This window comes from Coturnix japonica, chromosome 9, assembly GCF_054131305.1.
Source record: "Coturnix japonica strain WE chromosome 9, WE-NBRP24, whole genome shotgun sequence".
In the NCBI taxonomy this organism is placed as follows: Eukaryota; Metazoa; Chordata; class Aves; order Galliformes; family Phasianidae; genus Coturnix; species Coturnix japonica.
Genome location: NC_140671.1, coordinates 22564298 through 22577500, shown reverse-complemented (window position 1 = coordinate 22577500; position 13203 = coordinate 22564298). Strand labels below are relative to the sequence as shown.

Here is a 13203-nt window from a genome sequence, read left to right as displayed (position 1 = left end):
AGGACTAATGGAGATCTGACTTGATATTTTCCCTTCTAGGATGGGAAGGAGCTCTGTCAAAGTAAAAAAGTGGGCATTACTTCCCAGGGAAATAAGAGAAGTCTCGTTATTCACAAGTGTGAATATGAAGATCAGGGAACATCCACATGCTGAGCAGCCTAAGACAAGACATCAGCTACCCTAAAGGTTCATTTTATGTTTAACTGAAAGAGCAAATAAATCCTCTTGTGGTATTTTGCACCATGGGAAGAAATGCTTCATGGGCAGTTTGGGCATTTCTTGGTTAGTCCTTTTGGATACCTTTCTCTTTCTTCTTTATGCTCAAGACAGATTTTCCCTCCATGTGTTGCATTGGTTAAACCCCAGTTTGTAGCTCATCATTGGGCTCTGAAGCATCAGACTTGTTACTGAACACAGGGGTCTGCTGTGCCCTGGTAGATGCCACCTTCCCAAGGGACGTATGAAAGGATGCTTTTTTCTGATTTCCTACTAGATGTTGTCCTCATGTGGCCACTTGGGTTCAGTGTTAGCATGAACATGAACATGTGTCCTGTCCCATGACTTTGGTGAACTCTCATTTTCTCTCTCATTCTGCAACCAGGTTGGGTTGCTGTTTCAGTACTGGCTGTTTTATGTAGCCATTCCATTTGTTCTGGTTTACGTTCTTTTTTATTTTCTTTTTTTCAGGCATCATTTCTATACAGTAGACAAAGCCAGCCTATTACATTTGATTTACAGTTTTTAGCTTTTGCTGGTAAGCATTTCAGCTCTCAGGCAGTTTTACCAACAGCTTTGAAGAGCTGAAATGAACCAGCCTGGACACGATGGTCTGTTTTTGTTGGTGTAATGAATTTATGAAGTTAAACTGATTGACCCCATAAGGTTTTACAGTGTATGACTCACGTCTGGCAGAGTTAACACAGCAATGAGTTTATATACTTAGCATTTCAGAAGGCAAATGGTTGGGGATACTCTTTCATTTGCTTGCGTCTCAGAGTGAATCACTAGTATGTGAACCATCCTTCATCTCCTTTGTATTGCTTTTGTGTGTGTCTGTGTGTGGTTTCCCCTGTGAATTTCATTCTTTCCAGTTATATGGAAGTTCTCTTTTGAGCAGTGAAATTAGATGTTCCATCATCAGTCATAATGGTAAAGCTGAGTTGCCACGTTATCTGTGTCCTTTCTGTCTGGCGTCTCAATAACTGCTGCCCCACCACAATATCTGCCTAATACTTCAGCTCCATGGATGCCTCCTTGTGCAAACTGAGAGCCTGTATTTGGTGTGCATAGATCTGGGCTTACATCTGTGCTGGTAAATGCACTAGTGCATGGGCTAAGCAGTCCTGCCTCCTGTGCTGTGGGCATTGAGATGGGGCTCCTACAAGCTGCCCATTGCAAGATATTTAGAAACTAATTGCTGCGGAGGTTTCCATCCTCTTTTCAGACTAACTAAAATTTGGTTAGTGGGATCAAAACAGAAGGGGCAGGGAGGGAGAGCTGACCAAGGACTACTGATGGAACAACTATGAATCCTTGGCTCCTCAGGAATCCCTGCATCAGCAGTTGGCAACAGGAGTAAGGGGGCTCAGGAGGACACTGTGGAGTAGTGTGAAAAATGAGCGAAGAGAGTTACTAATTGATGCCTCTTGGAAAGTAGTCCAAGAGTGGTCCTCTTCCTAAACTCTCCTCTTGTGTGTGGTTTTATCTTTATGAGGTGTTCATAACAAGTGATGTGTAGATCTCCCTTATCTCATAATGTCTTTGCCTGCCTGCAGTGAATATGCAGGATACTGGATCATATACCAGCTTCTTTGAATTACTGCTCATGTCAGGAGATAAAATCTGCCTATTCTTTGAACTAACACTGGCGAGGGTTAGTTATTCTGGCTACCGAGAGAATGACACAGCAGATTAAACTCTTTCATTTCCTTCTTTGTCAAATGCCTTTTCATCTAACTGTGTGTCCCATAGAAATTCAGAGCAGTGTTGGCTGAGGGAAGTGGAAATATTTATCTCCTGTGTGTATCTGCCACCCTATTTAGACATGCTGGCAGAGCGCAGAGATTGGAGGAGTTGGATTAGGCAGTAGTTTCCCTATTGCTCACAGAACCACTTTTTCTGTGGTCTCCCAGCTACCCTGTGCCCAGTGGCCTATGCAAGATGGAGCGGAAAAGGCTCATTTTATGAACAAACAGGAACCTTTCTGGTCAGATTAATACCTGTGCTCTTTTAGAGAGATTTAGATACTAGAGATTTTAGGTACTGGAATAGGCTCCCCAGAAAGGTGGTTGAATCACCATCCCTGGTTGTGTTTAAGAGCCTTTTGGATGTGGTACTCAGGGATATGATTTAGTGTAGGGTTTTTAGAGTTAGGGTACTGGTTAGGCTGCGGTTGGACTTGATGATCTTCAATGTCTTTTCCAACCTGGGTAAATCTATGATTCTATGCAGGAACTCTTCTCCTGAGGTTAATCCAAGTTGTATCCAGGCCCTTCAGAAGGAAAGGGATATAGCAGCACAGAAATATGGCCTGATTCTGACATAACTAAATGCAGACCTGGAGAGTTAAAAGGGACTGTGTGATGTTCAAAGGATTTTGAAGCAAAGATGTCCCCTAGGTAAGATTTGTGGCTGACATTCCCCATACATTGTTTGTAGGCACACAAGCTAAGGAGAGACTAGTGATGAGCATGCAGAGAAGCCAATGGTTCAGACAGGTTTGTAGTGACACAACACTGTAGAGTTCTGTCTAGTTCTCCTTGGCATAGTTTGGAAAATAAAGATGAGGTAATTGGTGGTAACCAATATGGCTTCATCAAGGTCAAGCCATGTCTGACAAACTTGGTGGCCTTTCATGATGGAGTAACAGCATCAGTGGATAATGGGAGAGCAACTGACATCATCTACTTGGACTTGTGCAGAGCATTTGATCCCGTCCTGCATGACATCCTGGTCACCAAACTGGAGAAAAATGATTTTGATGGATGGACCAGTTGCAGGATAGGGAACTGTCTGGATGGTCACACTCAGAGAGCTGCAGTCAATAGCTCAGTGTCCAGGTGGAGGGTGGTGTTGGGACCAGTGTTATTTAACATTTTTGTAGGCAACATGGAGAGTGGAATCAAATGCAGCCTCAGCAAGTTTGCAGATGACACCAAGCTGAGCGGTGCTGTTGATGTGCTAGAGGGAAGGGATGCTACTCAGAGGGACCTGGACAGGCTGGAGAGGTGGGCCCTTGGCAGCCTCATGAACTTGAGTGTGGCCAAGTACAAGGCCCTGCACCTGGGTCAGGGCAATCCCAAGCACAGGCACAGGCTTAGAGGAGAATGATTTGAGAGAAGCCTTGACCCTGAGGAGAAGAGTTGGTGTGGAGGGAGGTGTCCCTGCCTATAGCAGGGGGACTGGAACTAAATGACCTTAAAGATTCAGTCAGTTCTATTGTTTTTCTACCCTTAATTTTGCTTGAAAGGTTTTAGAATAAATGAGATTCTGGTTTCCATGAAAACTGTTTGCAGGGAGCTCCATTGTAGCTAGTAGGTCTGTCTTTAAGTTCAAGGGCAATAATGCATTGACTGTGTTGAAGAGAGAAATGACTCAGGAATGGATGATGGTTTAGAATAAAACATAATCCTACTTATTTTCTATGCAAATATGTGTAAGGAAAAGATGCTGCACTCAGTTCTGGAAATACCCTGACAAATATATCTCTACTGTTTCACAGCTGGAGATATCAAGATTGTTAAAGCACTGGAAGATGTGGAAGTGAATGAATATGGGAGTGCATCTTTTGTCTGTGAGATTTCACACGATGAGGTTCAGACCCAGTGGTACAAAGAGGACAACAAGCTGAAGGCTGATGACAACATCAGAATGCAACAAGATGGTAGGGTGTAAGCGGGGGGGTCTTTCTCCTGAGTGGGGGGTGGGTTGGAGATCAAGCATATAAGACATCTGAAATGAAGTGAAGAGGGTTCAGAAGCGAGTTCCCCTTTTGTTTTGGGACTGAGGTTTAGGTGGAACAAGTGACATGGTGGGATGCTTAGTGTGGGAAGTGTGATGCTATCCCACCATCCCACACTGCTGGGAGCAGGTAGGAAATGAGTGCAGTTATTTCCAAAGTGGGGGTGAACAGGGCAGTCAGTTCACCTCTCCAAAGAGGTTTTGTCTGACAGTGAGTGTGATCCTTCTGTATCAGATACTTTGAATTTGACGGTGGCCGCATTTGATCAGTCCTTGTAGAAGCCATGTTTAGATTCTGCTTTGGTCTGCTCCATTTCCAGTTCAAAGTCGTTGGACACTAAATGAGACAGCTGCATCTCAGTAAAAGATGTGTTTGAATAGCTGTGATGTGCTTACTATTCAGATTTACAGAGCTGAGGTTTTGTCCTTGGCTATAGCAAAGAAGTCAAATCAGGTGAAATTAATTGTATTTCTGAACTAGACAAGTTTAAGTTTGGTAGCACCTAAATTTGGTGCGGTTTGTCATTGATTTCATCTGAAAGAAACTTGCAGGCTTTTTATCTGCTGTTGTCCCCAGCGTAAGATTATCCATTCACATCCTAAAGTACTTGTTATATTTTCAACTCACTCTTATTTGAATAAAAGCCTCAACAATTGGGAGCAATTTAATAAGCACAGAACAAGAGCTGGACCTTGCATTTGGTAGATACTGTACAGTATTACTTCATAGAAATGTAGTCAATGGCATTCCCTATAGACAATCGTTTGTTTTATCTTTAGAGTCGTTCAAAGAACCATTGTGAACTTGACATTAATTGGAATGGAATACACGCAAGAGACTTTCCTCTTCTTCCAATTGTCCTCATCCTTTCTTCTCTTCCACCCCTGCTTTGCAGATTACCATATAGAAATCACCAGGAAGTTGGAGGACAAGACAGCTTTGGAACGTCATTCTGTCATCCTGTCCTGTGACTTCAGGCCTTCTCCAAAGGTTGTGAAATGGTTCAAGGGCCGCACACCCATCGAGCCCTCTGAGAAGTACAAGATCAAGAGGGATAAGCATTCAGTAGAGCTCAGAATTCTGAAGCTGAAGCCCGATGATGCTGGTGTGTACAAGTGCAAGGCAGGAATTGCAGAGACTGAGGCCACGCTGACAGCTGAAGGTATGAGCAGGGAGGGTGGCCTCTTCCATGTCCTATTTCACCTCAGATTTCTCTTCTTGAGGTTGACTTCTGCCGTTCTCTCCTGCTAACTTTATACATGTATTATCTTCACATAGATGATTACACAAAGATCATCTAGTCCAACCATTCTACCACATCCCAGTATGATTTATAGTAACAGTGGTAGCAGTTCACCTTGTTTCCCCACAGCCCGCAATGTAGAAGTAACGAAGCACCTGCAGGATGTAGAAATTGAAGAAGAGAGCTCTGCTGTCTTCTCCTGCGAGCTGTCCCATAATGACGAGGACGTGGAATGGTTCCTGAATGGCAACCTCCTTTACACCAACAATTACAATGACATCAAGAACGTTGGCAATTGCTGCACACTGACAATGAAGCAGGTTAAGCCTGAGGATGCTGGCACAGTGACAGTGAAGTCAGACAAGGTGTCAGAAAGCGCACCTGAAGGTGATAGGTGGGTCTGATCACACCCCTCCTGGATGTAAGAGATGCTAAGGAGCTCCAGTTCATTCTATTGTGCAGCAGTCCTGCTTCTAAAGCTGACCTCTCTGGGGTGACAAGTCATCAGAGGCTTTCTTCCAGTGGAAGGTTCCATTGCAGCAGATATCAAGGAAGGAGGATGGTTTTGGTGTCCTGCCAAAGCATTCCATTGCTTTTTATCATCATTTTACTTAACACAAGGAGAGTTACAGGAGCAATTTCTTTTACTGCTTCAGTAACATGCAGTGTCAATGCTGTTGTCTCCAAGGATTTATGACTGAAGGAGAGATCATTCAGTGTGTGTTTTGCCTCTGGGATGACTAATGACCAGGCTGTGAGCAACCTGATCTAGCTGTGAATGTCCCTTTTTATTGCAGGGGAGCTGGGCTAGATGGCCTTTAAGGGTCTCTTCCAATTCTAAGGAACTTGTGCCTGAAGTGCAGAAGTGGATGAATTATACCACTTCTTCATATCCTCCCCATGATTACAGAGGAAATACAACAAAACAACATGCATGGTCTTACTGTTGTCATTTCCTTGAATACGAAGACGTCTCTTTTTTATGGTTGAGATTTTTGTTGATATGGGTCAGGAGGAACTCACACTTTTTAGCTTTCTCAATAGGCAAAAAGTTCCAGTTGCTGCAAGCCACCGAGGTAACCAATAGAGGGGCCCTGATCCCCCTTGTGCCATCGGGATGCTCTGGCACGGGATGTGCCTCAAATTCAAAGCTCCTTCCCACCTCCCAAGGAAAAGCAAAGCAACCCAAGCATCTCCAGCAAAGCTGCCCAGCAGACAGCAGGGAATGCAAACAGCTTCTGGCTGCTCCCCTGCACTCCTGTCCTAAGTAAGTGACCCCTCGAGGACTGGATGGGAAATCAGTGCATGACACACGTGAGTGTGCACAGCATTGTGCAAAGCAGTGGGGATCCATGTGTGTGCGTGTGTGTATTTGTGCATGGATGGTGTTGTACACACATTTGTGTCCATGAGTGTACAAACCAGTGGTGTTGCTCAGGTGTGTGTAGGTCTGTGGGTATGTGTGCAAGGACGAGCATGCACATATATGTACGTGCACAGGGGTGTGCAGAGTGTTGGAGCTGCACAAGGACATTGTGGTACCGGTGTGTGCGTGCACTTTGGGAGTGAAAGGAAGGGGTTACACATGTGTGAGTGTGTGTGCGCACAGGGCTGCACTAAGGGATGTGGTTGTGTGAGTGTGTGTGAGCACATAGATAGTGCGTGGATGCGGTGGCACAAATGTGTGCTTGCACAGGGCTGTGCTGAGGAGTTGGGCTGCACACAGGTGCACACAAAGGGATGTTTGAACCCTTTGCCCCTAAGAACAGTTTTCCAGTGTCCCTCGTCCAAGAATTCTTTGAACAGCCTGCAGCTGACTCTCCTGAAGCTCAGGGTCCTGACTTTGCTTTTTGCCAGGCCCGCATTCCTTGAGATGAGGAACTCTAGGAGGGCATGGTCACTACAGCCCTGACCACCTCCAGTCTTAACCCCTGCTGTGCAGCATGTCCAGTAATGCTTCCCTTCTGCTTGGTGTGCTTAATGCTTTGCCCACAAAGTTATTCCCAGTGCAGTCCAGCAGTCTCTCAGACAGCTTGCAGCCAGCCATGCTGATTTCCCAGCCTGACTGGAATCCCCCATCAAGTTGAGAGTCAGTGAGCGCGGTGCTTCTGGTAGCTGCAGTAAGCAGGGCCCATCAACAGGCTCCCTTGACCAGGCGGCCTGGAGCAGACCCTCACCTCCAGAAGCCCATTATTGGTTCAGTCCCGAATTTTACCCGCAAGTTCTCAACGTGATCGTGGCTGTTCTTAGTCCTTTGCAGTCGGCTTCTTCATAGAGAGGGCAAATACCTTGCCCTCCGGAATTCCATAGTAACAATCATGTCTCCTTTATGTCAGGTGAGGTGTTTTTTGTTGTTGTTGTTTTTTGTTTGTTTGTTTTCCATTTTCTAGGTAGAAAATTTAATTTCTGAGCCAGGAGAAGAAGAAGTGCAACATGTAACAATCTTCCTGGCACTGTGCAGTTTGCATGAGTAGCCAAGTGCTCCTCAGGTAACGTGTGCTGCAGAGCTGACCTTGGTGGCAGGGGTTGTGTCTTCATTTTCTTCCTGTCATGTGGGAACATAAGAAGACTCTTCAGAGCAGGAGCTGCAGAGGAAGATGAACGGCATGAGAAGGTAAGGCTAGGAACCAAGGACACCTCCAGAAAGAACAGAAAAACTAAGTCATTTAAGATGCATGATGGCCGTGTGATACTGTCCGTGACTGGAGGAGAAGCACATGGCTAGGAATGACTGATGGCTCTGGTGGGATGAGTGCCTACGTGCGCCGTAAAGGAGAGTTTGTGGGATGTTCTGTGGACATGTGAAGGCTGTGGGAAAGTTAAGAGAGAAAACGTGTGAATTCACAGAAGTGGTATTAGAACCTGGAATAAACCATTTGGATCACTCACATCTGAGTCTGTGCCAGATTGTCGCACTGTCAGAACCTGAGGCCTGGGATTTTCCTTTAGTAGTGCCAACTGCCTGTTGTAAATGAGAAAAGATATTACTAAACATAGCTTCCCTCCTTGTAGGTTTGATATTTCTGTCTTTGCATTCCTTTAGCACCCAGGGTGTTGATGCAGCTGCACAAATCCGCTGTACTGTCCTCCTGTTTTGCATGGAAGAATGGTAAAATAGCAATCTCTGGGTGAAATTTTGTTCAGGCGTTTTCCTTTCTGTGCCCCTAGGAAGCAATGGCTTGGAAATGGCAGTGCCGCCTGGGAACCCACACAGCAACCCAGTATCTCATTGTCTGGGTCTGTGAAAAACCACAATGATGACAAAAGATGTTTCAATTCTGTCTGTGCTGTCAGTGCAGCCCTGAGGAGCGGTGTGGGCATGGCATGGCAGGGAGAAGGGATTTCCCTTCCAATGGGAAAGTGCCTGTTCATGTGTTGGTATGTAACCGCTCCATGGCCTGCTCCATGTGCTTCTGAATGGGCAGCTCAACTTTTGTGTCACTCAGCCACCTGTGACAGAGGTCAGGATTAGTGCCTTTCAAGGAGCTGAGAAGCATTTCTTGCTCAAGTCCTGCTTCCAAGCTTAACCACCTACAATGAAGTAGATGTCGTTTTTCTAGTGTCCTTAAATTCCGTGTCCGCATTTTCCCTAAAGCAAAAGAATTTGGAGTTAACCAGCTGCAGTGAAGTGAGCGATTTCAGTGCCTATTTCTGATGGTGGCAATGAGTTCAGAGGTCACACTTAATTGACGGTGCCTGTTTCCATTCTGACAAAGGCTGTAGTTTCAGCTGACTTCCCGAGGCTGCCATGTGTGGTGGTGACACAGCCTTGGGCTTGTGCGTTTGCATGACTCCCACCTTTCCTTTCTGTGTCTTGCAGGTCAGCTGGTGCTGGAAGCGGCCGGTATCTGAGTAGGAATGAAGGTGAGTGCAGGAGCAGCTGCTGAGGGGAGGAAGGAAGTCCATGCTAATGAGCTCTGAAGCATCTGCGGGTCCGGTACCAGAATAGGCAGCAGTGATGCAGGGGGCTCCTCGGCAGGAAGCTGGCTGATTCAAATGCTTGCTGAGAGTTTGGAAGCCCAAACCCTTATGGTCTCTGTAAGGGTGGTTAATAAAAAGATATTAACCAAGATGGTGGTAAATAGCCTAAGGTTATTAGCAAAGGGAAACTCACCAATATCGATACCTTGACTAGAAAGCTGAGGCAGCCTCAACTAGGGAGCAATCTCTAAGACATGCTGTCTCAGTGGTGGTCAGCCTTTAAATGAGGTCTCAGAGGAGGTTGAGTCGAGGTCCACCCCTTCTGGGAGCACAGCTAGATTACTCTCACCTGTGCTCCCGCAGCTGACCCAATACTTGCCTCAGCTGATTAATCAGAGGTTCAAGCTGTGATTTCCCATACAGTCTCTAAGCTGAAGGCAGCATCTCCTTGATCTGATGGTGGTGTGCCTGAGTGAGGGAGTGATCCAAGCTGGATGCAGAAGAGTCATCTTAATTTCTCTGCTATTTTACTTCAGATGACACCTATTGGGTGTTGGTTTCTTAAAATTTGGATCTAGGAGGTGGTCTCTTCCTTTGCTTCTGATGAAAGCACAGAAGTGCAGCAGGAGTAGAAGACAAAGAGGTTTTCTTGGTGACAGGAACACCAATTATTTGATTCAAATGTGTAACTGATGTAGATGGTGAAGAACAGATCTGCCTCAAAGACATGCTTGATCACCTAAGAAATGAGCATGTGATCCAAGACAGGCAGCGTGGCTTTAGCAGGGGAAGGCCATGCCTAACCAGTCTGGTGGCCTTCTATGATGGAGTGACGGCATTTGTGGACAAAAGGAAGGTAACAGATGTCATTGACCTGGACTTGAGCAAGATCTTTGACATTGCCCTCCACCACATCCTTATCTCTAAACTGGAGGGATGTGGATTTGACAGGTGGACCACCTGGTGGATAAGGGATTGGTTGAAAGGCCACAGACAGAGGGTGGTGATTCATGGTTCTATGTCCAGGTGGAGGCCGATAACAAGTGGTGTCATCCAGGAGTCTGTCTTGGGACCAGTGCTTTTTTACATGGTTGTCAGAGACACCAATGATGCAATGGAGTGCACCTTCTGCTGTTTGCTGAGTGGTGCGGCTGACGCAGTGGAAGGAAGGGATGCCATTCAGAGGGAGCTCAACCGAGAGGTTGGCCTACGTGAATCTAATGAGGTTGAACACAGCAAAGTGCAAGGTTTTGCACTTGGGCTGGAGGAATCCCAGGCATTTCTACAGACTGGGAGGAGCAGTCCTTAAGAGAAGCCCCGCAGAGAAGGACCTGGGGGTCCTGGTGGATGAAAAACAGAACGTGAGCCATCAGCGTGCTCTTGCAGCTCAGAGAGCAAATGGTCCCCTGGGCTCCATCAGAAGAGGGGATGGCCAGCAGGGACAGGGAGGTGATTGATCTTCATGATCCTTGAGGTCCCTTCCAACCCGGGCCATTCTATGATTCTGTGATTACACTCGCTGTCAGAAAGAATGGCAGCTGTACGGAAGCTGGATATATTTTGGGACAGTTCTTGTAACCAGTTGATTTTAAGACCTTGCCCGAGTCAAGAGTCTAAATTGAGTGTCAGAAGAAAGCTGGTAAAGTGGCTATTGCTCATTCTTTTTCATTTGCTGATTCTTTCATTCGGGTTCCTTTTCCAAAGGAGATTCTGGTGATGGAAGCAATTGAAGAAAGATCCAAAGCAGCTCTTGCCAAGAGTGCTTGAAGTCCCTGTGGAGAGAAGCAAAGAACTTGGGCTTCCTCTGGGATGCTCCCCACCATGTCTCAGGAAGGAGACAACTGCTGTTCCACTTTCTGCTCTGTGTGTGGAAAGGTACGTCTGGGTTTCTTCTGCTTGTTTATTCTTTCTTTTTCAGGCTTTGAAGGAGAAGGGGTGGAGCAACGGGAGACTCACTGGTCGTTTGTTACCTCAAGAACAGGATGGATTCTGCATTGACTGTGAAAAACCTGGGCTAGTAGCATGGGCATGTTTCAGGCTGGACTTTTCCTTCTTGGTTTCCTTTTGGCTACAGGGAGACAGCTGTCTAAAGGTGTGTTTTCATACCCACTCTCCAAAACCATGTTTCATTGTTGCAGGTGGTTCAGTGTGCTCTTGCAGTGCAGATGCTGTAGTTTGCTGTAGAATCTGAATTGTTTCTGTTCCTAGGGGAGGACTGGGAGGAGGTAGTGAGAAGAGAATTCAATGCCTTAGGTGTATCTTAGTGAGAAATGTTGGCATGAGGTGCTGAAAGTCTTGAGTTGTCAAAGGCCAGTGAGGCTCAGACTCCTTAACCTGCTGGAGCAGGGTGGAAGCAAGGAGTGGGCACTGCCGTCCCACAAGCTGCACTTGGTTCTGGTCTGCCAGGTCTGTGCTGGCCTGGATTTCTTCTGAGAAGTTTGTTGGAGCTGCTTGGAGTAGTGAAGGGTGGGGAGGAAGTGCTGCTCAAGAGCTAAGGCTCTGCATGATCATCTTGGATGGTTTTAACCATGATATCTGAAGACATAGTTTCCATCAGAATGATCCCAACATTGTGCGAGTGTCTCAGATGTATGAGAGCACCCGCCTCCTCCAGCTGAGCCATAGGAAAGCTAACTGTGCCCAGTAATTACAGCTTCTGCAGATTGAATATGCTTCCAAGTGTTTTCCTTAGTGATCAATAATGTCCCAGCACTCTGAGATTCCATCTCTGGCACAGTCTGGAGCATCTCTGCAATCCTTGGTTGCTGGAGGGCACGTGGTGAGTGCATGGACAGGGTGGCACAAACGCGTGCGTGTGCTGAGGAGTTGGGTTGCACACAGGTGCACACAAAGGGGTGTTTGTGGAAGGTGTAGGCACGTAGGTGTTCCCAGGGATGGTTTGCACACGTCTGTGAATGCAAAGGAGGGCACACGATGCAGAGTGTGCATGGGGGTGTGCAAAGCAGGCAGGGTGGTGAATGGGTGTGCGTGTGCACATGGATAGGGGAAGGTTGGGGTTACAGGTTGACCTGTGCTGAGGTGAGTGGGGACTCACGGTGTTGCTCAGTGGTAGATTGGTTCACACTGAGTGCTAACAGGAAACTCGCACACCCTTTTTGTTTCAGCTGTGCCAGCGCTGTGATCCCTTGCTGCAGGGATGGGGTGTTGGAAGGATGGTGTGCGTGCCGAGCTCCCATCTCTTGCAGGAATCAAGTGTAGAGCAAAAGGGATGTTTGGGCCAGGTGACTGTAAGAAGGCTGGCTGCTTTGGATGGTGGTAGCTGATGGAAACAGGTGCTCTGGGGACCGTTCAGCTTTTAACAGAAGACAGGGGTCCTGCAGCAAGAATGACTAGGTTCTCAAATGGCTTCAGACGTGCACACCGAGTACATCCCCGCAGACATTTACCGGTAGGTGGCTCTTGCAGAAGAAGATTCAAGCAGCAGAACCTTTTGCTCAGCTACAGCGCACAAATGCTACAAAAGCAGGAACAACCTGCAAGCTCTGGGTCTGTTTGTCTTGCACAGGCATGCACTAACTGCGTTTGATGGTACCCCCCATCCTTGATTTCCTTCCCTGCTTCTTGTCTGATGACGCTGCTGAGCCAGGAACAAGCTGCCCAGTGTGGCAGAGCATGGTGCAGAGCTGTGCTGGGACCTCCTCCCCTTCATCTGCTGCAGATCAGTGCCCCACACGTGCCATTGGGATGCTCTGGCACGGGATGTGCCTCCAACCCAAAGCTCCTTCCCACCTCCCAAGGAAAAACAAAGCAACCCCAGCATCTCCAGCAAAGCTGCCCAGCAGACAGCAGGGAATGCAAACAGCTTCTGGCTGCTCCCCTACACTCCCGTCCTAAGTAAGAGACCCTATGAGGACTGGCTGGGAAATCAGTGCATGACACACGTGAGTGTGCACAGGATTGTGCAAAGCAGTGGGGTTCCACGAGTTTGTGTGTGTGTGTATCTCTGCTGTTATGAAAGCATGGGAAGACTTACTGAGTCCCAGATAATTACTTATCCTCAAATGATTTTTCCTGGCCAAAGTTAGAGCCTCTCACAGGTAATCGAGATCAACAGGCT

General features: G+C 46.9%; 1 protein-coding gene across 1 annotated transcript; it reads left to right on the top strand.

Annotated features, from left to right (window-relative positions):
- Positions 1-1525: 1525 nt before the first annotated feature.
- Positions 1526-6449, top strand: LOC146759856 (obscurin-like). Its single transcript, XM_085509894.1, has 3 exons — positions 1526-1562; positions 4857-5123; positions 5334-6449. The coding sequence occupies exons 1-3, from the start codon at positions 1526-1528 to the stop codon at positions 5606-5608; spliced, it is 579 nt and encodes a 192-aa protein (XP_085366020.1). The 3' UTR covers positions 5609-6449.
- Positions 6450-13203: the final 6754 nt, after the last annotated feature.